Consider the following 18,534-nt stretch of genomic DNA (forward strand, 5'->3'; position numbering starts at 1 on the left):
TTGCAACTTGATTTCTGCAAACTGCATGAGCCTGCTGCAAAATGGTTAAAATGTTGCACATATCTGAGTCAGTGCTGGAGCGGCCAGCAAGAATTATAATGATTTTTGTTGTTTTTTACTTGAGTCTGTGCTGAACTAGTCAGGCAGCTTTATAATAATGTTTTCTCTATTTGAATCAATGCTGAAATAGTCAGGCAGCTTTATAATAATGTTTTCTCTATTTGAATCAATGCTGAAATAGTCAGGCAGCTTTATAATAATGTTTTCTCTATTTGAATCAATGCTGAACTAGCCAGCCAGCATTATAATAATATTCCTTCTATTTGAGTCAGTTTTGAACTAATCAGGCTGCCTTATTAGAATGATCCCTTTATTTGAGTTAGTGCTAGACTAGTCAGGTTGTTTTATGATAATGTTGCCTCTGTTTGAGTCAATGATGGGCTAGCCAGTCAGCTTTATAATGATGGTTTTTCTACTTTAGTCAATGCTGGACTAGCCAGCTAGCTTTATAGTGACATTCCCTCTATTTGAGTCAGTGTTGAAATAACCAGGCAGCTTAATAATGATGTTCCTTATTTGGTCGGTGTTAATCTAGTCAGGTAGCTTTACAACAATGTTCCCTCTACTTAAGTCAGTGCTGAACAAGATGGGTTTAATAGAGTATTAATTCTCCCATGCTGGTATTGTTTAATAGGACAACTAATTAAATCCAGTAATGTAGTAATGGCTGCTCCTGTATATGGTAAGTAAACATTCAATAAAGTTTGAGCAGTAAGGTGAAATTCTAAATACTTTTATATAGATAAAGATGACATTAACATAATGTAGTAGAGCTTTATTTTTTTATAAGTAAAATTGAATAAAGTTCACAAACATAAACTTATTAGTACTGTTTTTTTCCAAGTTGGGGTATGTGTTTAGAATGTGCCACTATAATTAAGTTGGTTAAACAAGGAGTGGGAAATCTTTTGATTTTCTGTAAGAACAGAACATAAGTTCACGTTGTTCAGTCAAATTGTTGCTGATTTCTTTAGAGAAAGCTTGATAAATTCTTAAAACTGGAAATTGTTTCTCTACAGTTAGGAAATGCTACAAAGTATGACTATAAAAGAAAAATCTTGGAAAGTTGCTATACTTTATTGGTTGAACTTACAAGATGTACAGTTTATTACCCTAAACTGTGAAGTTTTGCTTTAGCTGTAGATTTAGTCTTATATTTTTTCTTGTTTTGAATAAATATCATTTAAGTTTCTTATATAGTATTAGCATCAGTGTTCTCTTGAATTATTTATTATTAATTATTGTTTGGCATAGTGTTGATTTTATACTACTATAATGATTTTGTTTTTTTTACTTAGCCAATTTTTGTTTTTGTTTTTCATCATTTAATTCAGTACACAGCATCATATCTTTTAAGTACTTTCTTTTCTTCAAATGATTTTGAGACCTAAAACCAGACCAGTATTTAAAAAAAAAATCCCCAAATTAGAAAATACTTACTTATTGGTTCTTTATCTCACTTTAATGCTAGAGTTTCATTTGATTATTGAAACAATTCATGGAATGTGTACTTGCAGGTGAAAGTAGCATGTTAAACTTCTCTTTTTTATGTAAAGGGTGGGCCATAGCAATATAGATACTAAGAAAACTAATTCTGTTGTTTTTCATGAGAAAACTTCAAACATTTGTAATGTTAAACCGATTCAGTGATTGTATAGCTTTGGTTTGTTACTTATAGTTTTATATTTCTTTATTCACTACGTATTTAAGTACATACCTTGTGGTACATTTACTAACTCTTCAACAGTGGGGGATAAAAAAATTACAACAACATGCATGATCCTGAAAATGTTTGGCATTGTAAAATCTAGTAAGACTGTTTTCTTATACCAAATATGTTTAACTTATTCTATTACTATGATACTTAGATTTTTTTAAGTACAAAATATTCTTGGATACTTTCAAAGGTTTAAAAACTATTAATTCCTTTATGATAAAATTATTTATTTCACTCCTCAGATCATCATCTTGGGTTTACTAATTTTTCTCCCAAAAGGAAATTAAAAAGAGTTTGAATGCATGGACTTAGTTTAGATATAAGATTTATCCATCAATTTCTTTTAATACTGATATTAAGAGGACTAGCTTAAAGTCAAGGATTGCCCTTTTTTGAACCCAGATGGTGAACTGCAGACCTCATCCCGGAGCTCAGATAATGACTCCTCCTATTCATGCAGGGACTGTAACAAAGCATTTAATCGGCAAGGTCAGCCTGTCTGTTTATTTTCTGGTTTTCTTTTATTCTTCTAATTTTTCTTTATTTTTGCTTTATTTACATTTCTGAACATGTATGGGAACATGTTACACTATATACATTTTAGTATATCCAACTTATTTATTAGATAACTGTGATTTATTAGGCTCGTTATAATTTTATATAGAAATTTAAGTTTGAAAAGAAAATATAAATATATTAATATCTAATCTAAAGAGGATTTAAACATTTCTAAAATAGTTTTTAACTTATAGAAAACTTGCTGATTAATATTTAAGGTACAGATACTCTAAACTTACTGAGGAAGATTATGTCATATAATCTTTCTACGTGGAATAATAAATCAATATAAAACCAGAAATACAGTGTTGTTCATGTATAGTTTTTTTAGGCTGTTTTGTCATTTAAAATTTTTAAGTTATTCTTCTACTACCCCTGCTTGGCAAATTGCATGTCTTTTCTACCTACAATTTACAAAACTTACTAGAACAAAAACAATCTGTGATTGGGAATACACATCTTTCACACTTAAAGAGTGGATAAATTATTTTCTGAATTGCATTTGCATTTTTAAACTATGTTCTTCATCTTAATACATCAAATTCTGGGAGTGTGTAACTTTTCGACTGACATAAAAGGTTTAATATTGCTTTCAAAATTCAGTAAGAATTTCTAAATGCATTTCCTATTTTTTGTAGCATATTAAATAGAATGTAAATAAAGCATAAGAGCAGTATGGCTAGAAACTGGTATTTACTTTTCATTGGAATCTCACTTTCTTGTAGTTATATAAAAATAGCCTTTCTGCTTACATTGTTATTTTGTTATGTTGTGATTGGAGAACAGGAAATTTTGGTCCACAAACTTTCAGTTAGTTTTCAGTTAGTCTAAAGTAAGTGTAAACAATTCTGTGGTTGTTTGATATTAAGACATAAAATGTTTTTTTATCTCTTCTTGTTATTTAGTAAACATGAAAAAACAGAACAGCTTAGTAATTTTAGTTGTGTAACTTATTTCAGTGCAGAAATACAAGTTTAGTGCCTGACTGACTGTAACAAGTCACATGATACCATGCAACCAGTATGGGATATTTTAGTAGTGAGATGACTGTTCTAATTGTAAAACAACTATGGAAGTGTTATTTTAACCAGTAGAAATGTAAAATTTATTGAGTTATCCCTAGTAAAACCTTTAAGATTTAGGATGAACGGTAAAATAAAATAAGATCTTATGAATAAACACCTGTTTTTATTTCTGGAAATATAATAAATATACCTTAAACATAATACATTGTGCAGGTAATTGTGTGTGTATTTTCATGAACAAAAGGTTATAGAAAAATTATATATACATATATATATATTAGTTTACAAATGTACAAGTGATATTTATCATATCTCTTGCCAATAGATCAAGCTGCTTGAGTTAAATTTCACTTTGTTGGTCCTACTTACTCAGTTGATAGTCTCTGATTATTTGTTACATATATGTATCTATTTATTAAGGAAATGTAGTTTAAATCCAGTTTACAGTGCAACTAGTTAAAGTAATTTTTATTTGTTAATTATTTTTTTCAAGAACTGAATTTTGTTGATTTTAATGGACTGTATAAATTTCTTGATGACATAATGTATTTTCAGAACGGCTGACAGCACATATAGCTACACACAGACCTCATCGATGTGGGTTTAGTAGTTGTGGGAAGGTAAGTTTTCATAATTAATAGTTGATTTACTGTTTGAAGCTTATTCTTTGTGGGTTTCATGATAAAACTAATCTTCTTGTGTTTTGTATTAATGTTAGTCTCTGTTGTATAGTTAGTGTAAATACAATTTCAGTCTGTGTCAGTGGTTTAGACTATGTTCAGTTATTGTTATAAAAGGTTGGTTTGGAATCAGTAAGCAATGTTTTTAATATATATCTCACAAAAAAGTTTTAATATTTACTTAATGAAATTGAAAAAATATTAGATGCAAAGGTTATGTGCCATTAAAAGATTTGACTTTGAATATAGAGCAATGATGTGTGTAAAATAATTTCAGATAGAGCAGAAGCTGGTTAAGTAAATGTTGATGTCAAAATCATAGCCAATGATAAAATTCTAGACCAGGGGTGGCCAAACCCTGGCCTGTGATGTCTTTTTCTGCGGCCCGCCTAACATTTATAAAATTCACTGTATTACGGCCCACGCATGATACTTAGACAACGAGGAGGCCATAACTCACTCTTTCATTCCATCGGGCTTCGGCTGAGGCAATTTGAGGCATTCTTTCATTGTCGTCTCGGCGACCTTAGCGACAGCGGTCTGATTGGTGGAACGATTAAAATTCAAACTGAGAGCAAGAAGCTCGTTGTAAATGAGTCTATGTCGATAATCTGACAGAATTGGGTGAACATAAGATTCCTTGACTGAATGTGGACTGATTCTGCTGATCGAAGTGTCAAATGAAAGGTCCCTTCATTCTCTATTCACTGATGTAAAAATTATTATCCAAACGTCTTTTCCACCAGAGATAACTTGATTGACAAAAAATGATGAAATTTTTGTTTTTGGTTTCTAGAGAACACCTAATGGTGCAATATCAAAAGTAAAGTACATCATATAAAAGCCAAGAAAGAGCTGTATCAGAGCATTGAAAAATACTAAGCTCAGGGTGGCCACTTTTTTTACCAGCACTGTATTTTGAAGTTGAATGCGGCCCGGGTTGACTCCGGTAATCAAAATCTGGCCCGTGGCACAAAAAAGTTGGCTACCCCTGTTCTAGACCCTTTAAAACAGACGATTTTAACTAAATTATAAGGTGGTGTTCTATATTGAAGTGAGAAATCTTTATCAGTAGAGTTATTTCAGGTTTTTAATAAACATTTTATATTGTAATTATAGACAAATAATTTACTGAAGGTTATCTGAGCTATCTGAACAACATGTAATAGAGGTGGTATTAATTTTGTCAGCTTGATTTTCATCGTATGGTACTAATAAAGAGAAAAACTGAGTTTACAAGCTTTTGTAAGGCTAGTTCTCGAATCACTATCACATGAAATGATTGTCTGAATTACACTGTTGTGGTGTATCAAATAATTGCAGTCAACTGACGAGAATCATAATTTGGAAATTAAAATCACTATAAAAGAATAAAAGTGTTGGAACAATAGTAAAAAAAAATCACTAAATTTATTATCTTTTTATAAAATCAACAGTAATAAAATGGCTGTGTAAGTTACTGAAATTTTTGTGTTATTGATATACGGAAAGTCTGCAAGATTTTATCCCTTGCCTAAGTGTGTAATTAATTAAGGTTATATAGATTTGTGTTTTTTTGGATCCCAGGAGTTCAAGCTCAAAGCTCACCTAGCGCGACATTGTGCCTCTGTCCATGATTCTGCTATTAGAGTTGGCAGTCCAAGACCTATAATAAAAACACGTGTAGCATTCTACCTGTGTACCACACCACTGACACGACTTGCTCGCCGAGTTTGTGCTTATCTCTTACAACCACACAGTGCTGCCAGAAACCCTTTCAAAACAATCAACGTAGTGGCCGTGAAACAAGAATGTAAGCATGGACTTGCTTATTGCTGAACTTCTCTGTACTTGCAAGAACTTAAGTGTTTAATTTTGTAAAATGTGCTTTATTAGTAGTGATTATGATAGTACTTATAAACAAAAGTAAAACTGATCTTACTAACATTCAAAGTTGTCTTATTTTTAGTTATTAAATCTTTCCTGATCAGTCTAATGAACAGATGTTTTTTACTACAATGTCTTCCTCCCAGGTGTCCTTCAGTTGTTCATTACAATAAATTATTTTTGGAATGACTGTGTAAAACAATGTTGTGATTACATTTTTACACAGCCAACTTTAAGTATAAAAAATAAAATTATAAGTTCTAAGCTTAATATGAAACTTCACACCCAACAAGACGTGACTTCTAGTTAGTTTTAAACTCTGTGTGTTGTATATACTTACACAAACACACATATACACATTTGGAGATTTGAATTGAAAATTATGACACCAAAAGTTTATTCCAAATTTCATAAATTTTTCCCTTCCAACTAGGTCAAAATAAGTTGCTTGAAGGATTACCAAAAATACCAAAACCTAAACCTCGAAATCGAGGATCCATTCTTGATATTTCTCATCGTTTGGGAGCCCCCAACATACCAACACCTGAGTGGCTGATAGCTTTACCTAAAGATAAACTTCCTCAACCTGAACGTCTGGCTTTCATTCCACCCCCACGTGGAAAAGGTAAGGTAAAGCTTGCGTACAATAAAGTGGAATGTCTTATAAAGTGATATAAGCAGGAAACTCATTATTGTGGAAGAGTAGAAAATAATAAAATTTATTGTCTATATAGAGTAATACTTATATAGATGTCTTATTTTTTCACTTGATAATGATATTTAAAAAATTGTAATTAGTTTTAATGGATACATTGTTTGACTGTACATTGGTTTGTTTGATTGTTTTAAAATTTTCATTAATTTATCATAGATAGCATAATATAAAATATATTATAGGTTCTAAGAAGTTATGAATAACAGGCAGAGATACTCGAAAGACTAACTAATTAGCAAGTTTAATTTAAAATAATAATAACACTAAAAGCTTGATTTTAAGTGAAGATTACAAAAAAATGTTAAATTCTATTAATAGTAACATATTTTGTTGTGTGCATATGTTAATTTAATTTGATATTTTTTTAAAGTATATAATTCAAGCAATGTTATGCGGGTTCAACAAATAGTGATATCTCAATATAAGAAAAATGGGTTGAAATTTTATATTTTAACTTGTAAATGTATGGGTTTCTAATTAGTTGAACTATCTGAAAAAAATCCTAGAAATGAGAAGTCAGAGTGTCGTGTGTCTCGGAGAAGTGCAGATTAAGAATTTATTTAAATCATTCCTTTTGATTTTAAAACTTAGTTAATAATTCAGATGTTTATATTATCTATGTTTTGATGCCAAGTTTAATAACATAAACTGATTGTAAAGTACTTCGATTAAAATTTGAATGTAATTCTGTGGAAAAAGAATAGTTGTAACATGTACACTTTGATCCCCACATGGCATAAGGTTAAATAACTATCATTTAAGTTAGTAACCAAACCTTTATCTAGTATTCCTGTTATTGAAAGTATGTTCTTTTTTATTTTTTGTAACAGTGTATAAACATGAATTTTGTATTATAAAAAGGGAGTAATTGAGAAAACATTTGTAAAGAGCATTAGTAGAGTGTAGATATATTTTTACAATATTTTTTTTTTCAGGTGGTCAGCTTTTGATCCCTTGGCCACCTTATAAAGAAGAATGCAGGTCTGTTGGTATCAATAGTGTCTTGCCAACAATTCTAAGGAAACGTGGGTATGAACAACAAAATGGAGTAGATGGTAAGATCTTACTTTTGTATTATATACATGTTTTTGTAAATAACTTTATAACATAGTACTATTTGCATATTAAAATTAGTTTTCATGTGTAGAAATCATAGCTTCAAATTAACACGTATTGTCTAATATTTAATAGAAACTTTTCTTTTGCTTCTTACAACACTCAATGTAAAAAATTGAACAAAGAACTGGCTGAAATCCTCATTTTCTTTGTACTAATTATCAAGATTAATTGCAGTGATGATGGTATTTTTGTTGAGTGTGTTATTAGTACCTACAAATAGTTCCTAAAGCTAGTGGAATCCATTACTAATACTAGGGTTAAGCCATTGTTTGTTTGGTCAGCAGAAACCAGAAACAGTGAATTGTATTACTGTTTGTTAAAAGCTCCAGTTATTACAAATAAGAAGCATAGTTTGAAGTATCATTTATTCACCACAAATAATATACATTAATACTAGTTCTTTGTGGTAATTAAAGGACGATTCAAACACCACACATTCATACAGATTGCAGTTCACCACTACACAAGGTGTGGTCTTGTTCTTTGGCTTATCCTTATTCATGGTGGAATACATTTAACCCATTTTATCTTCGTAATGTGGCTTCTCTCTCTTTATATATATATATATATACCTAAAACTAATGATTTTGATTATGGACTAAGAAAATGAAATTGAACAAGTATTTGATATAAAACCTGTGCCAATCTTCCCAGGGCCTGCTGCTAAACACAGAGCAGTTGTAGATTCCTCAGCAGATGTTTACAAAATGGCTGATTTACCCCGAGGAACAATTATAACTCGTCTAAATGGACGAGCTAAGATGGCTACCATCAGGTTTGGAGGAAGAAAACAGACAATAAGTTTAGTTGATGCTCCAGATGATCTCTATTTTGTAGCCACACCATCTACAAGGCAAGTTTCACAAAAGATTGTTCATTTTTGAGTGAGTAATAAAGAACATGCAATTCAATGTTTTATAAAACTAAATGCACAGTTTCTAAACTAGGTTTACTTATACCATCTGTCTTAGCCAGTAGATTTACAACTGAATGAAGCTCTTCGTTACTGGATAAGGATCATGCAAGTTAACTTACTTCGTTACACATGTAATTACATAATGTTACTTCTTAATATATTTTTTTTAAAGCATTTAAGATATTCATTCACATAAATATCAGTTTTTCTTATGTTATTTTAAATTTTGATAAATGGATCCATGAAATGCTTTTTTTTTGTAACCAACAGAAAACTCAGAAGACAGGTGGGGATGAATGAAGTACGTCGTGCTGCTAGACGACCAAGTAGAAAATTATATGGAAAAATTCCACAGTATGGAATCCCATCTCATCGACAAATTATTGTGCAGGAATAATCCTGCAGTTAGAAAATGTGGAGGTAAAGCTGTAGTGAATGACAAAGCAAACAAGCTAATGTTGCCTGCTTGTTGATAATACCCAGAGTTTGTATGATAAGAATACTTTGGAAGTTATGGACATTCCGTGCATATGAGCAATCTTTCAGTAAGTTGCAAGGGAAAGAATAGAAAAACAAGTGGGGTAGGTGAATGAATATAAACAGTGGTGTTATCATAGTTCCATCATAAAGGAAAAACTGGCATTGCTCTGGTTTTGAATCTGCTCAGATAGACAATAAATCTAATGAAGAGTGTTAACAAGTTTTGATGACGTGATGAAGATTGTGTTGATTACATCTTGTCTCTCAGAGAAACTCAAATAGTCTTCAGTAAATAGAAGTTTAGAAAATGTTTCTTTCATAATGCACAGTATTCAGTGAAAGATATCCTCTGTAAAGACTAAAACCCCATCTTTGGAACCATTAAATCATCTTCATTGGAAGAAACTAGTATTTTCTGTTGAATACATGGGGATTTTTTTTTCATGTCAGTGCCAGGTGGGTCCAGTATTTATAAAAATACCATTACAGTGTGTTGGAGCATGGGTAAACCTGTTGGTTTGTAATATCTGTTACTGTATTTGAATTAAATCAAATTTTTCTTTTCCTAACATGTAAATGTCACCATACGTGTAGTGTTGATTTGTACCTGATAAATTTGAAGAAGATTTTCCACCTTTTTATCTCTGTTCGTTCTAAGAAAAGGATGGTTTAGAATCTTTATGGTAGTATTGAACTTGAAACTATTCTTTACTGGACTGTACTATATTGAGATGTAATTGAAATCATTATAATTACAGAACATAAATATTTCAAAACTATAACTTCCATCCACTAGTGAAAAACTGGCATCACAAGAAATGTGTTCATTTGTTTTTGTATGTATTATGTTGTGCATATTTCATTTGTAATACACTTAAAATGACTGGTTTTATACAAGACCTACCAGTTCTTAAAGTTTTAATTGTAACATTAGTGAATAAGAAATATCTTTTAAATTATTTCCCTGATTTGGTAACCAGGAAACCTGGGTATGATATTGGTAAGGAAGTTTCACACATATTTTTCTTTCCTTGTGTGTTAATTATAAATCCTTCACTTATATTAATAGTTAATGTACTTTTCAATGATAAAATTTAAAAAAAATGTAATTTTATGTATTTATTTTCAATGCATGCTTTCATTAATACTGTTTTTAAGCCTTAGATTTCTGTACTGGGGGTATATTTTAAACTCATTTTAACTATGCCATGCTTAAAATTCTTTTCACAATTGTTAACAATTTCTTGGCTGTATTACATGATTTATCTTTTTTTTTCCTTATATAAATTACATCCATGGTCAGCATTTAGTAAAGATTAAGCTGATTCTGGTCAGGGCTGTTTACTTTCAGAAAACCCTATGTAAACTGATTTACAGCTGTGTATAACTTACAAAAATGTTATATGATATCCGATTACTTGTCCATTTAGGAGTCTACCTGGTCTGCTATTGCCCTCTTGTTTGAATTTTGTCTATCATTCCTGTTTAAAGGAATGAAAAACTGAACCAATCAAAAGGCATAGCACCAAAGTTGCTAATAAGTAATTATTTTTCGTTTTGTGGCATTTAATTTACCTGATGTTTTAGTATCCTTTATAAATGATGTATGCTCTTTATGACAGGGTTGTTTTTTTAGGTTCATGTATTGCACAAAATTTAACGTTACCATCAAAAGGGTTATTTCCTTGTCCAGTTTCTACTGAGGGGATTTATGGTAGGCACTTGTCAAGTATTTATTTTGTCAATTTGTATAAGGCTTTTGCAGGATGTCTCTGATAATAAAAATGATTCAACATTCAAACATGTTGTTCAGTGCAGACACCATCATTAAAGGAAATTGATATATATATATAAACAAAAAATTAAACTGAATCATAACATTCAAACACATATCTAAATATCTGACAACCAACATTTTTAAAGCACTGCTGTACTTAACTGGAGGGGGTGTCATAGATGTTCCTGGACTTTTTTCTTTTAAAATGGACATATTTAACCATATTGCATGAAAATAATATAAACTTACTGGATAGTGTCTAATTTTGACTTTAAAAATATTCATTTAACTTGGTTTAGTTTGACTGTTATTTTTTGCATCTCAGTTTCCATAATTTTTTGTAGACACAGTTTTGTAAAAACATCAAGAAAATACTTCCTTTTGTCTTAGAATTTCTAATTTCTTTTATGCTGATGTTAAAAAAATTCCATTTTACACATCCAGTTAATTTCACCTTCATATATATTCGTAAACATATTTCATTTGATACTTTATTTTGCAAACTGTTATACCACTTTTCATTATAAGCTGTGAAAAAAAAACACTTCAGAAGCTGACAAAAATTTATTGGTGACCTATGACCTGACTTTTTGATATGCTGTCAGGTCAGAAAAAGTAATATTTGTGTTCAATAGCAATTTATATCTAATAAAGTTTCTTTTAAATAAATTATAAGTACTTTTATTTATGTACATTGTTTGAGTATGATAAAAGTAACAGTAATGCTTAATAAATAAGGATTTGAGTTACCAGAAGTTGGTTGTAGTATTCAAAAACATACAATTTAATACAAACATTTTCAGGAATGAAAATAACTTCCCAATATTGTGGCTTGTTCCTAAGTCTTTCAAACTTTCCATTGTTCTCTGCAGGAACTACATCTAATCACTTTCCCACATGTGTTATTTACTCTGCATTAATGTAAGTACTCTATAACCTGCTCTATCTAATGATATTTAAATCTTGCCTTTAACTGTTTTAAAAGCTTAGTTTCATCAGTACTTGTTGAGACCATGTACTGGGAATGGGAGGTTTGATTTTGAGAGGCTGTAATAATAAAATCCCTGAAAGAGAATGAAAATCAGTTTCATATGAATATAATTATATTCTCAAGGAATGATTGTTTCTTAGTAAATATAAGGCTATACTTTTGGGATAGTCAAAAATAAATTATAAAAACGATGTTTTAAGTTCTTTGTTCACAGGCAAGAGTCCTGGCAGCTGTACTGAAATGTAAGTATGTAAATTTTTTTTTTTTTTTTGGTCAAAGTACACTAAATAAATGACAAAATATTAATTCTAAATATTTTTTAGATACATATTGTTGAAATAGAGAGAGAATTATTATATTTACTTTAATTTTGATATGCAGGTGTTCACTCTAGCTGAAAGGTGCTCTCAGCTACTGATAAGATTATGTATTTTGGACATTAATATATGTGTGTATATATATATATATATATATATTGGATTTAGACTAAGATATCACTGACAATCATGGTTATTATAACAAAACTACTCAGCTTATACAGGGTGTTTATAAAGTCCCTATCTATTTCAGTGAAATAATGGGTTTTATTGATTGTATTGCAGAACCCCATGAAGATGAATGTGCAAGAATGTGTGATGGTGGTAATTGCATATTCAAGGAAAGAAATTAGAGAGAAGTTTGAAAGAAAATTTCATAAGCCAGGTCCTACTGACAAGACAATAATACGAATTGTTGAATAAATTCAAAAGAACGGGATCTGTTAATTATGAACCAAGATCTGGTTGACCATGTGTCTTGGAGCATGCTGTAAATGCAGTATGAAAGGCTATCACGGAAGAACCATGCATGTCAATTCATGCCGCTTCACCAAGACTCAGGCAGGCTGCCTAATTTAATGGTCTACAAAATTTTGACATCACATTTGCATAAGAAAAGTTATCACCTTCAGGTATTACATGATTTGTATGAAAAAAGACTATCCACAGCGAAGTGCAAAATGTGCTGATCTCATTGAATGCATTCAGAATGAAAATTTAATGGACCACATTCTTATTAGTAGTGAAGCATTTTTGCATACGTGTAGAAAGGTTAATCACCATAACTGTCACATATGGGCTAAAGTTATGTCTGGTTGGGTTTGACTAAATCTAAGATGTATGGACCCTTTTTTTCTGCTGAAGCTACAGTTACATGGGCTATTTATCTGGACATGTTGCAGCAGTTCCTAGAACCCCAGTTGGTTGGGGATGGGATATTATAGTGACAAGATGCACCATCTTGCTGAAAGATGATGGTGTTTGCAAACATTGTTCGGGAGTACCTGAATGAACGATTTTCAGATTGGCGGATCGGCTGTGGAAGCAACAGGCCCTGGGCGGCTCAATCGCCAGATCTAACACCCTTGGATTTCTTAGCATGGGGCTTTATCAAATCAGACGTCTATCAAACGAAGGTTAAAGATCTGCAAAACTTACGTACACACATCGTAATGGCTGTTCACAAAACAACCCCTGAAATTCTCCAGAATGTGTTCAGAAATGCTGTGGAAAGATTTGAGCTTTGTAGAGATATTGATGGTGCACATGTAGAACCTTATTCTTAAGTATTCAATAAATGTATATCTTCTATCATTTTATAATTGAATTTAACACAGTGACCCATTATTTCTCTGAAATAGATAGAGACTTTATAAACACCCTGTATAATAATACATCAAAAAAAGAGTAATTTGGTGGTTTGAATTTCCTTTTCTGTAAGTCTTTATAATCTGTGACCTCAATTTTAATATGCTAATCAGTAATTATAGTTAATTTAGCATGTAAATTATACTGTGACTAACCAAATGTTTTTTTAATTCTGGATTCTAGAACCATAAAGATTTTAAAATTATGGTGTTACACATCAGCATGTCAAAAACAGGTGATTGTCAAAAAACTTTACCATTATTTAGCAACACAGCTGTAAATCATTTTAAAATAGTGCATGTAATTATATCATTCTGCTTGTTATTAAGACTTGTTTGTTTTAGTGCAAATTATGCAATGAAAGTTTTAGTATTTTTATTTCTAGGAAATGTAAAAACTGCAGGCCAGGAATTTTTACATAATTTATATTTACTTGATTTCTTATGGTAAAAGTAATGTAATTTTTATTCTAAGCCTAAAATGTGGTAAATAATCAAGTCAGGGTTGATCCATAGAAGTGTTAATCCTTATAAGTTCTAGTAGTATGTTCTTTAAACCAAATATAACAAACAGTCACCAGTATCACAGTTCTGTATCATAAGTAAGTACTAAGAAAAGTTCTTGGTCCATAAAGGTTTAGGGTAATAATGTGTAGTATGTATCTCACCAATTTCAAATACAGTGCAAAGTCTTTTAAAGAAAAACAGAACATAAATAACCATGTCTAGCTAAACAATGTTTTATGAATGAACAATGATTCTTTCATATTTTCATAAATAATATATATTATTCAATGGCATTCCTTATTAAACCTTAACACAGATTAACTGTGGTCACTAAGTTCTATGAACTTATGGGTGAAAGCAAAGAAGAATGTGTAAAGTTGAAAATATCAACTTACCAGTTGTAGTTTTGCTGTGAAGCTCAGAGAAAACAGTAAATGGAATTAACCCTATAGCAACGACACAATTTTTAAACCCCTTCTGTGCATGTTACTTAGTGACATTCAAAATATAGTTAAACCACTATACTATAAATGTATTTTAATGAAATTATTATTATGAAGTATTTTATAGTTTTATATGATATTTTAATTTAAAAAGAAACATCTAAAACAGCAATTAAAACTGCAGTTTTTTTTCTGTCATATGATTCACTCATGGTTATAATTCTCAACTTTTAAGAGCACTTATACAAGAAACTACGAGTAGTTAATATAGACTGTTAGTTCAAATGGTCAAAATATAGTAAACAGATGTATTTTATTACCATCTGGAAACTTTCCAAGAATTTCGTCCTACATGAAATGTAAATTGTTTCTAAGTTTAAGGTCAGCCACACCCACTTGTAAAGTTGAAGCTGTGTTGCTAAGCGAAAGTTTGAAATTGAAAGGCATGCTTATAACTAATAGAAAGAGCAGATTTCCAGCTATTTACTTAATAGCCAAAGAAACATTACCAATATATGGATTGGTACTATGAAATAGAAAAGAAGCTTAGTCCATTGTTCTCTTGAGGTGTACATAGCACTTGGCAAGTGTTTCTCACCTTGTATGTATTACTTTGCTAGACAGTTAGATTACATTAAGGTTTTACATTTATATCTTAGTTAATTATATATTATTTGTGTTTTAAAATTCATAGTTGAAAGGTTTAATGATTTTTATACATTTAACTTGTAGCTTGAATTTTGAAAGTGTATAAACAAGATGGCATCATTCGTGTGTGCAAGTGAAAGAGTCTGTGCACGGGAGTATCTCTATAATAATGATAAAGCCCCTTGGGTATTAATTGATCTACTGGCATCAGTAATAAAAGACAAACAATTGGAAAGGAAAATTTAAAATATACTGTAAGATAGACATGAAATTATGCATATTAAAAAAATATATTTCAAAAGACTTCTACGTAGAATTAAAAGGTATGTAAAGATTTCCATTTCTTAATTTTAAACATTTCTTTGAACTGTACGTTGAGGATAATAATTAGTTAGTGATATAGTAGAGAAAATTGAAAATATAATATAAACATTTACCTTTAAAAACTTTTGATATTCTTTTAAGAGGTTCTAGAAATTATGCAAATAAAATGTGAAATATGTAAGATAATAAATAGTATTTTTATACTAAAAATGAAAATCACCTTGCATGTGAACTATTCAGAGGTCGAGTACAAATAACTATATTAAATTATTTTTTATTAGAAATAGTAAAAAAATAAATTAAATATTTACATGACAGTGTACACTTTTAGGAATGTTTATGTCAAATTTCAAACAATTTCAACCACTGGTTCCATTTTTGTTAAGAACTTTCACAGGATTTACTTAACCTACTTTCAACGTAAGTAGATCATCTTCATCGGGTTAAAGCTTGTTGGAACAGTCTGATACCATACTGGATAGCACCTTCCTCTTTAATAAAAAAAACCACTAAGGGATGGTGTCATTTGTTCTACACTGGACCTTTAAGTTGAAAAAACAACCTAGTTATATCAGAAGGCCTAGTTAATGATGGTTTGTTTATTTTTATTAAAATCATGAAGGTTATGTTTATTATAATTCACATTTCATCTTTATTTCACATTTTTCAGGTTGTTCATATTCTGCCATGGTTATGCATAAACCATTACAATGAAATTTAGTTTGGACATTGTGCCTGTTTGATAAGATTGGGTCAAGTTTGTTCTCACATTGGTGAATTGTAATTTATGGTTGAGGTTGCTGTGAAGATGATATTGTCTGCAACATATACCTACATTCCCTACCAGAGGCTAGCTTGCCTTATCAGGAATAAGTGATTTAGATTTTACATTGCCTAGTCATAAATGAAAACCAATTTACAAAAATATTGCTTGCATGTAGCCATCAACAGAGAAGATATTCTCATGATATTGCACAATGGTTCTGAATTTTAAGTAAGTTCTTCGATCAGAGTTAGTTTCTAAACACAAACTGCAGAATCTTTACAAGTCAATTATCATACCAGGATTTACAACTACCAAAAACAGGATCCAGCCAAAACTCTCACAGCATGAAACTCTGACACATGCTCCATAAGACGTTTTTATCATGAATGCATGGATCTCAAAGTTGTTCAAAAAAGTTGATGTGCTCTGGATGTAATACTCTCTCCAAAAGAAAGCAATTGATGAATTGAAATTATGATATATTTTTTACACAAGTGTTCTGTACACACATCATACAACCTATGTAATTTGAGCTGGTTTGTGTGAAATTCCTTTCATCCTTTATTTGAGAATATTATCATTTCTGACATACGTACTAAGGAAAAATTCAAATTTGTGGTACACATACATTGTACTTTGTTATTACATGAAAGAATAGGTTATGTATATATAACAATATAACTGATCAATTTAGACAATATAAACAGTATAAAAACATAAGGAAGAAAAACAATGTATTCCTGACAAATTGTATTTTATTAATTCATACTTCAAAAAGTAAGCTTACATTGTATGTAATAAAAAAGTCATCTATTTAAAAGTCAATACCAGTACATGTTTCAGAAAAAAACATATATTATCTGTTCATTATTCTCGACTATTCTATGGGAGAGTGCATTGTCTATAAGAAGGGTACAACTGAGAAGCAAGCATTGCATGCTCATAGTGATGAATAAGCTTACAATTTCAATTACCTAAATCGTGAATAAAGGTTCAGTAGCTGTTTGTTGATTGTTTAATCTAGGCTTCATTTGAAGGATTAGAACCATATCCTTCACTCATAGCATAGTCTTGTTTTTGGCTTTACCAATTACTTTGAATATACTTTGGGTTTGGACTACATCACATTCATTTAATGCCTGAACCTAGGATTAGAGTGCTCCTTTAAATGACCTCCCAGTCTTCTAACAGTCGATCCAGCATAAGCACCCCCACATGTTGGGCAACAGAATTCATAAATAACACACGACTGTTGAGAAACGTGGATAGAATCTTTAAACCTACATTCTCAGTAGCAGTCTAAACACAAATTAGAGATAAACTTGTGGATAGACTCTGTTGATTATGGTATAAAGTTTTTTCTTCAAGATTTGTGAGTGTACAGTAGAGAGATCTTTAGCTTCAGGGTGCCATAGTTCAATGACCTGGGTAGATGTAGTTGTTGAAGGTTTTATTGATGGTAGAATCAACAAAGTAGTTTGGAAAGGAGTTAAGTTTTAAAACATTTTAAACTGAGTAACTCACTGTAAATGTTGCAGGGAACTGGTGACATTCCACAAGGTTTTATTTGAAATTAAGTGGAACAAAACTATTCAAGTGGGTGTTTAGTCCAGTGTAGGTTGATTTCTGATGACAACTGACATCAAAACGTCCTTGTTAGTTGAAAACATATGTCTCAAGAAAAGGTAGAGCAGAGCACTGTTGACATGTACCAGTGTATTTAATGTTAACACTTTTAAAATTCAAATATTTTACAAATTCCACTAATTGATCTTCATTTTTGAATATTACAAATATATCATCAACATAATGATGTAGATAAGCAGTTTGAACTTACTAGGATAATTCCTCAGCCAACTATTCTCATGAAAGCACATGAAAACATTAGCCATGTTGAAATGTCAAAATGGATCAGAAAGGGGAATTCCACCTCTTTCAAAATTCCAATTAACTGCTGCCAACACCTGTTTCAACAGTCTGTCTGACAATATACATGAGCTATTTTGTTTTACGATTTTAACCAAAAAGAGGGATAAAAACACCCTAAAATTGGATACATTTTCATGATTTATAGATTTTTGGCTTTGAATTTAAAGTCACAAGTACTTAATCAGTTATATGAGTCAATTATTACCTTCCACAAAGCAGAGTATGCAAATAGCATCTAATGAGGTAATTCAGAATTTGATAGTGAAAGAAAGAAGGAAGGGGAATATTAGCTAAGATTAGCTTTCTTAATTGGTACTATATAAAAGTGA

The 18,534-nt window shown here is 30.7% G+C and overlaps 1 protein-coding gene and 1 long non-coding RNA gene across 2 annotated transcripts in view; both read left to right on the forward strand.

The window, feature by feature from the left end:
- LOC106465776 (metastasis-associated protein MTA3-like) overlaps positions 1-10,937 on the forward strand; it is a 67,811-nt gene extending 56,874 nt beyond the window's left edge. The window contains exons 12-18 of the mRNA XM_022393714.1: positions 2,180-2,266; positions 3,916-3,980; positions 5,607-5,832; positions 6,340-6,531; positions 7,557-7,676; positions 8,395-8,593; positions 8,927-10,937. Coding sequence (XP_022249422.1) covers positions 2,180-2,266; positions 3,916-3,980; positions 5,607-5,832; positions 6,340-6,531; positions 7,557-7,676; positions 8,395-8,593; positions 8,927-9,053 — 1,016 coding nt within the window. The 3' untranslated portion in view covers positions 9,054-10,937. The remainder of the gene's footprint in view (positions 1-2,179; positions 2,267-3,915; positions 3,981-5,606; positions 5,833-6,339; positions 6,532-7,556; positions 7,677-8,394; positions 8,594-8,926) is intronic.
- Positions 10,938-14,662: 3,725 nt separating this feature from the next.
- Positions 14,663-16,867, forward strand: LOC111087356. The gene is made up of 2 exons (XR_002612053.1): positions 14,663-15,139; positions 16,181-16,867. It is a non-coding gene; the product is annotated as an uncharacterized LOC111087356 (long non-coding RNA).
- The last annotated feature ends 1,667 nt before the right edge of the window (positions 16,868-18,534 follow it).

This window comes from Limulus polyphemus, unplaced genomic scaffold (genome assembly GCF_000517525.1).
Source record: "Limulus polyphemus unplaced genomic scaffold, Limulus_polyphemus-2.1.2 Scaffold2048, whole genome shotgun sequence".
Taxonomy (NCBI): domain Eukaryota; kingdom Metazoa; phylum Arthropoda; class Merostomata; order Xiphosura; family Limulidae; genus Limulus; species Limulus polyphemus.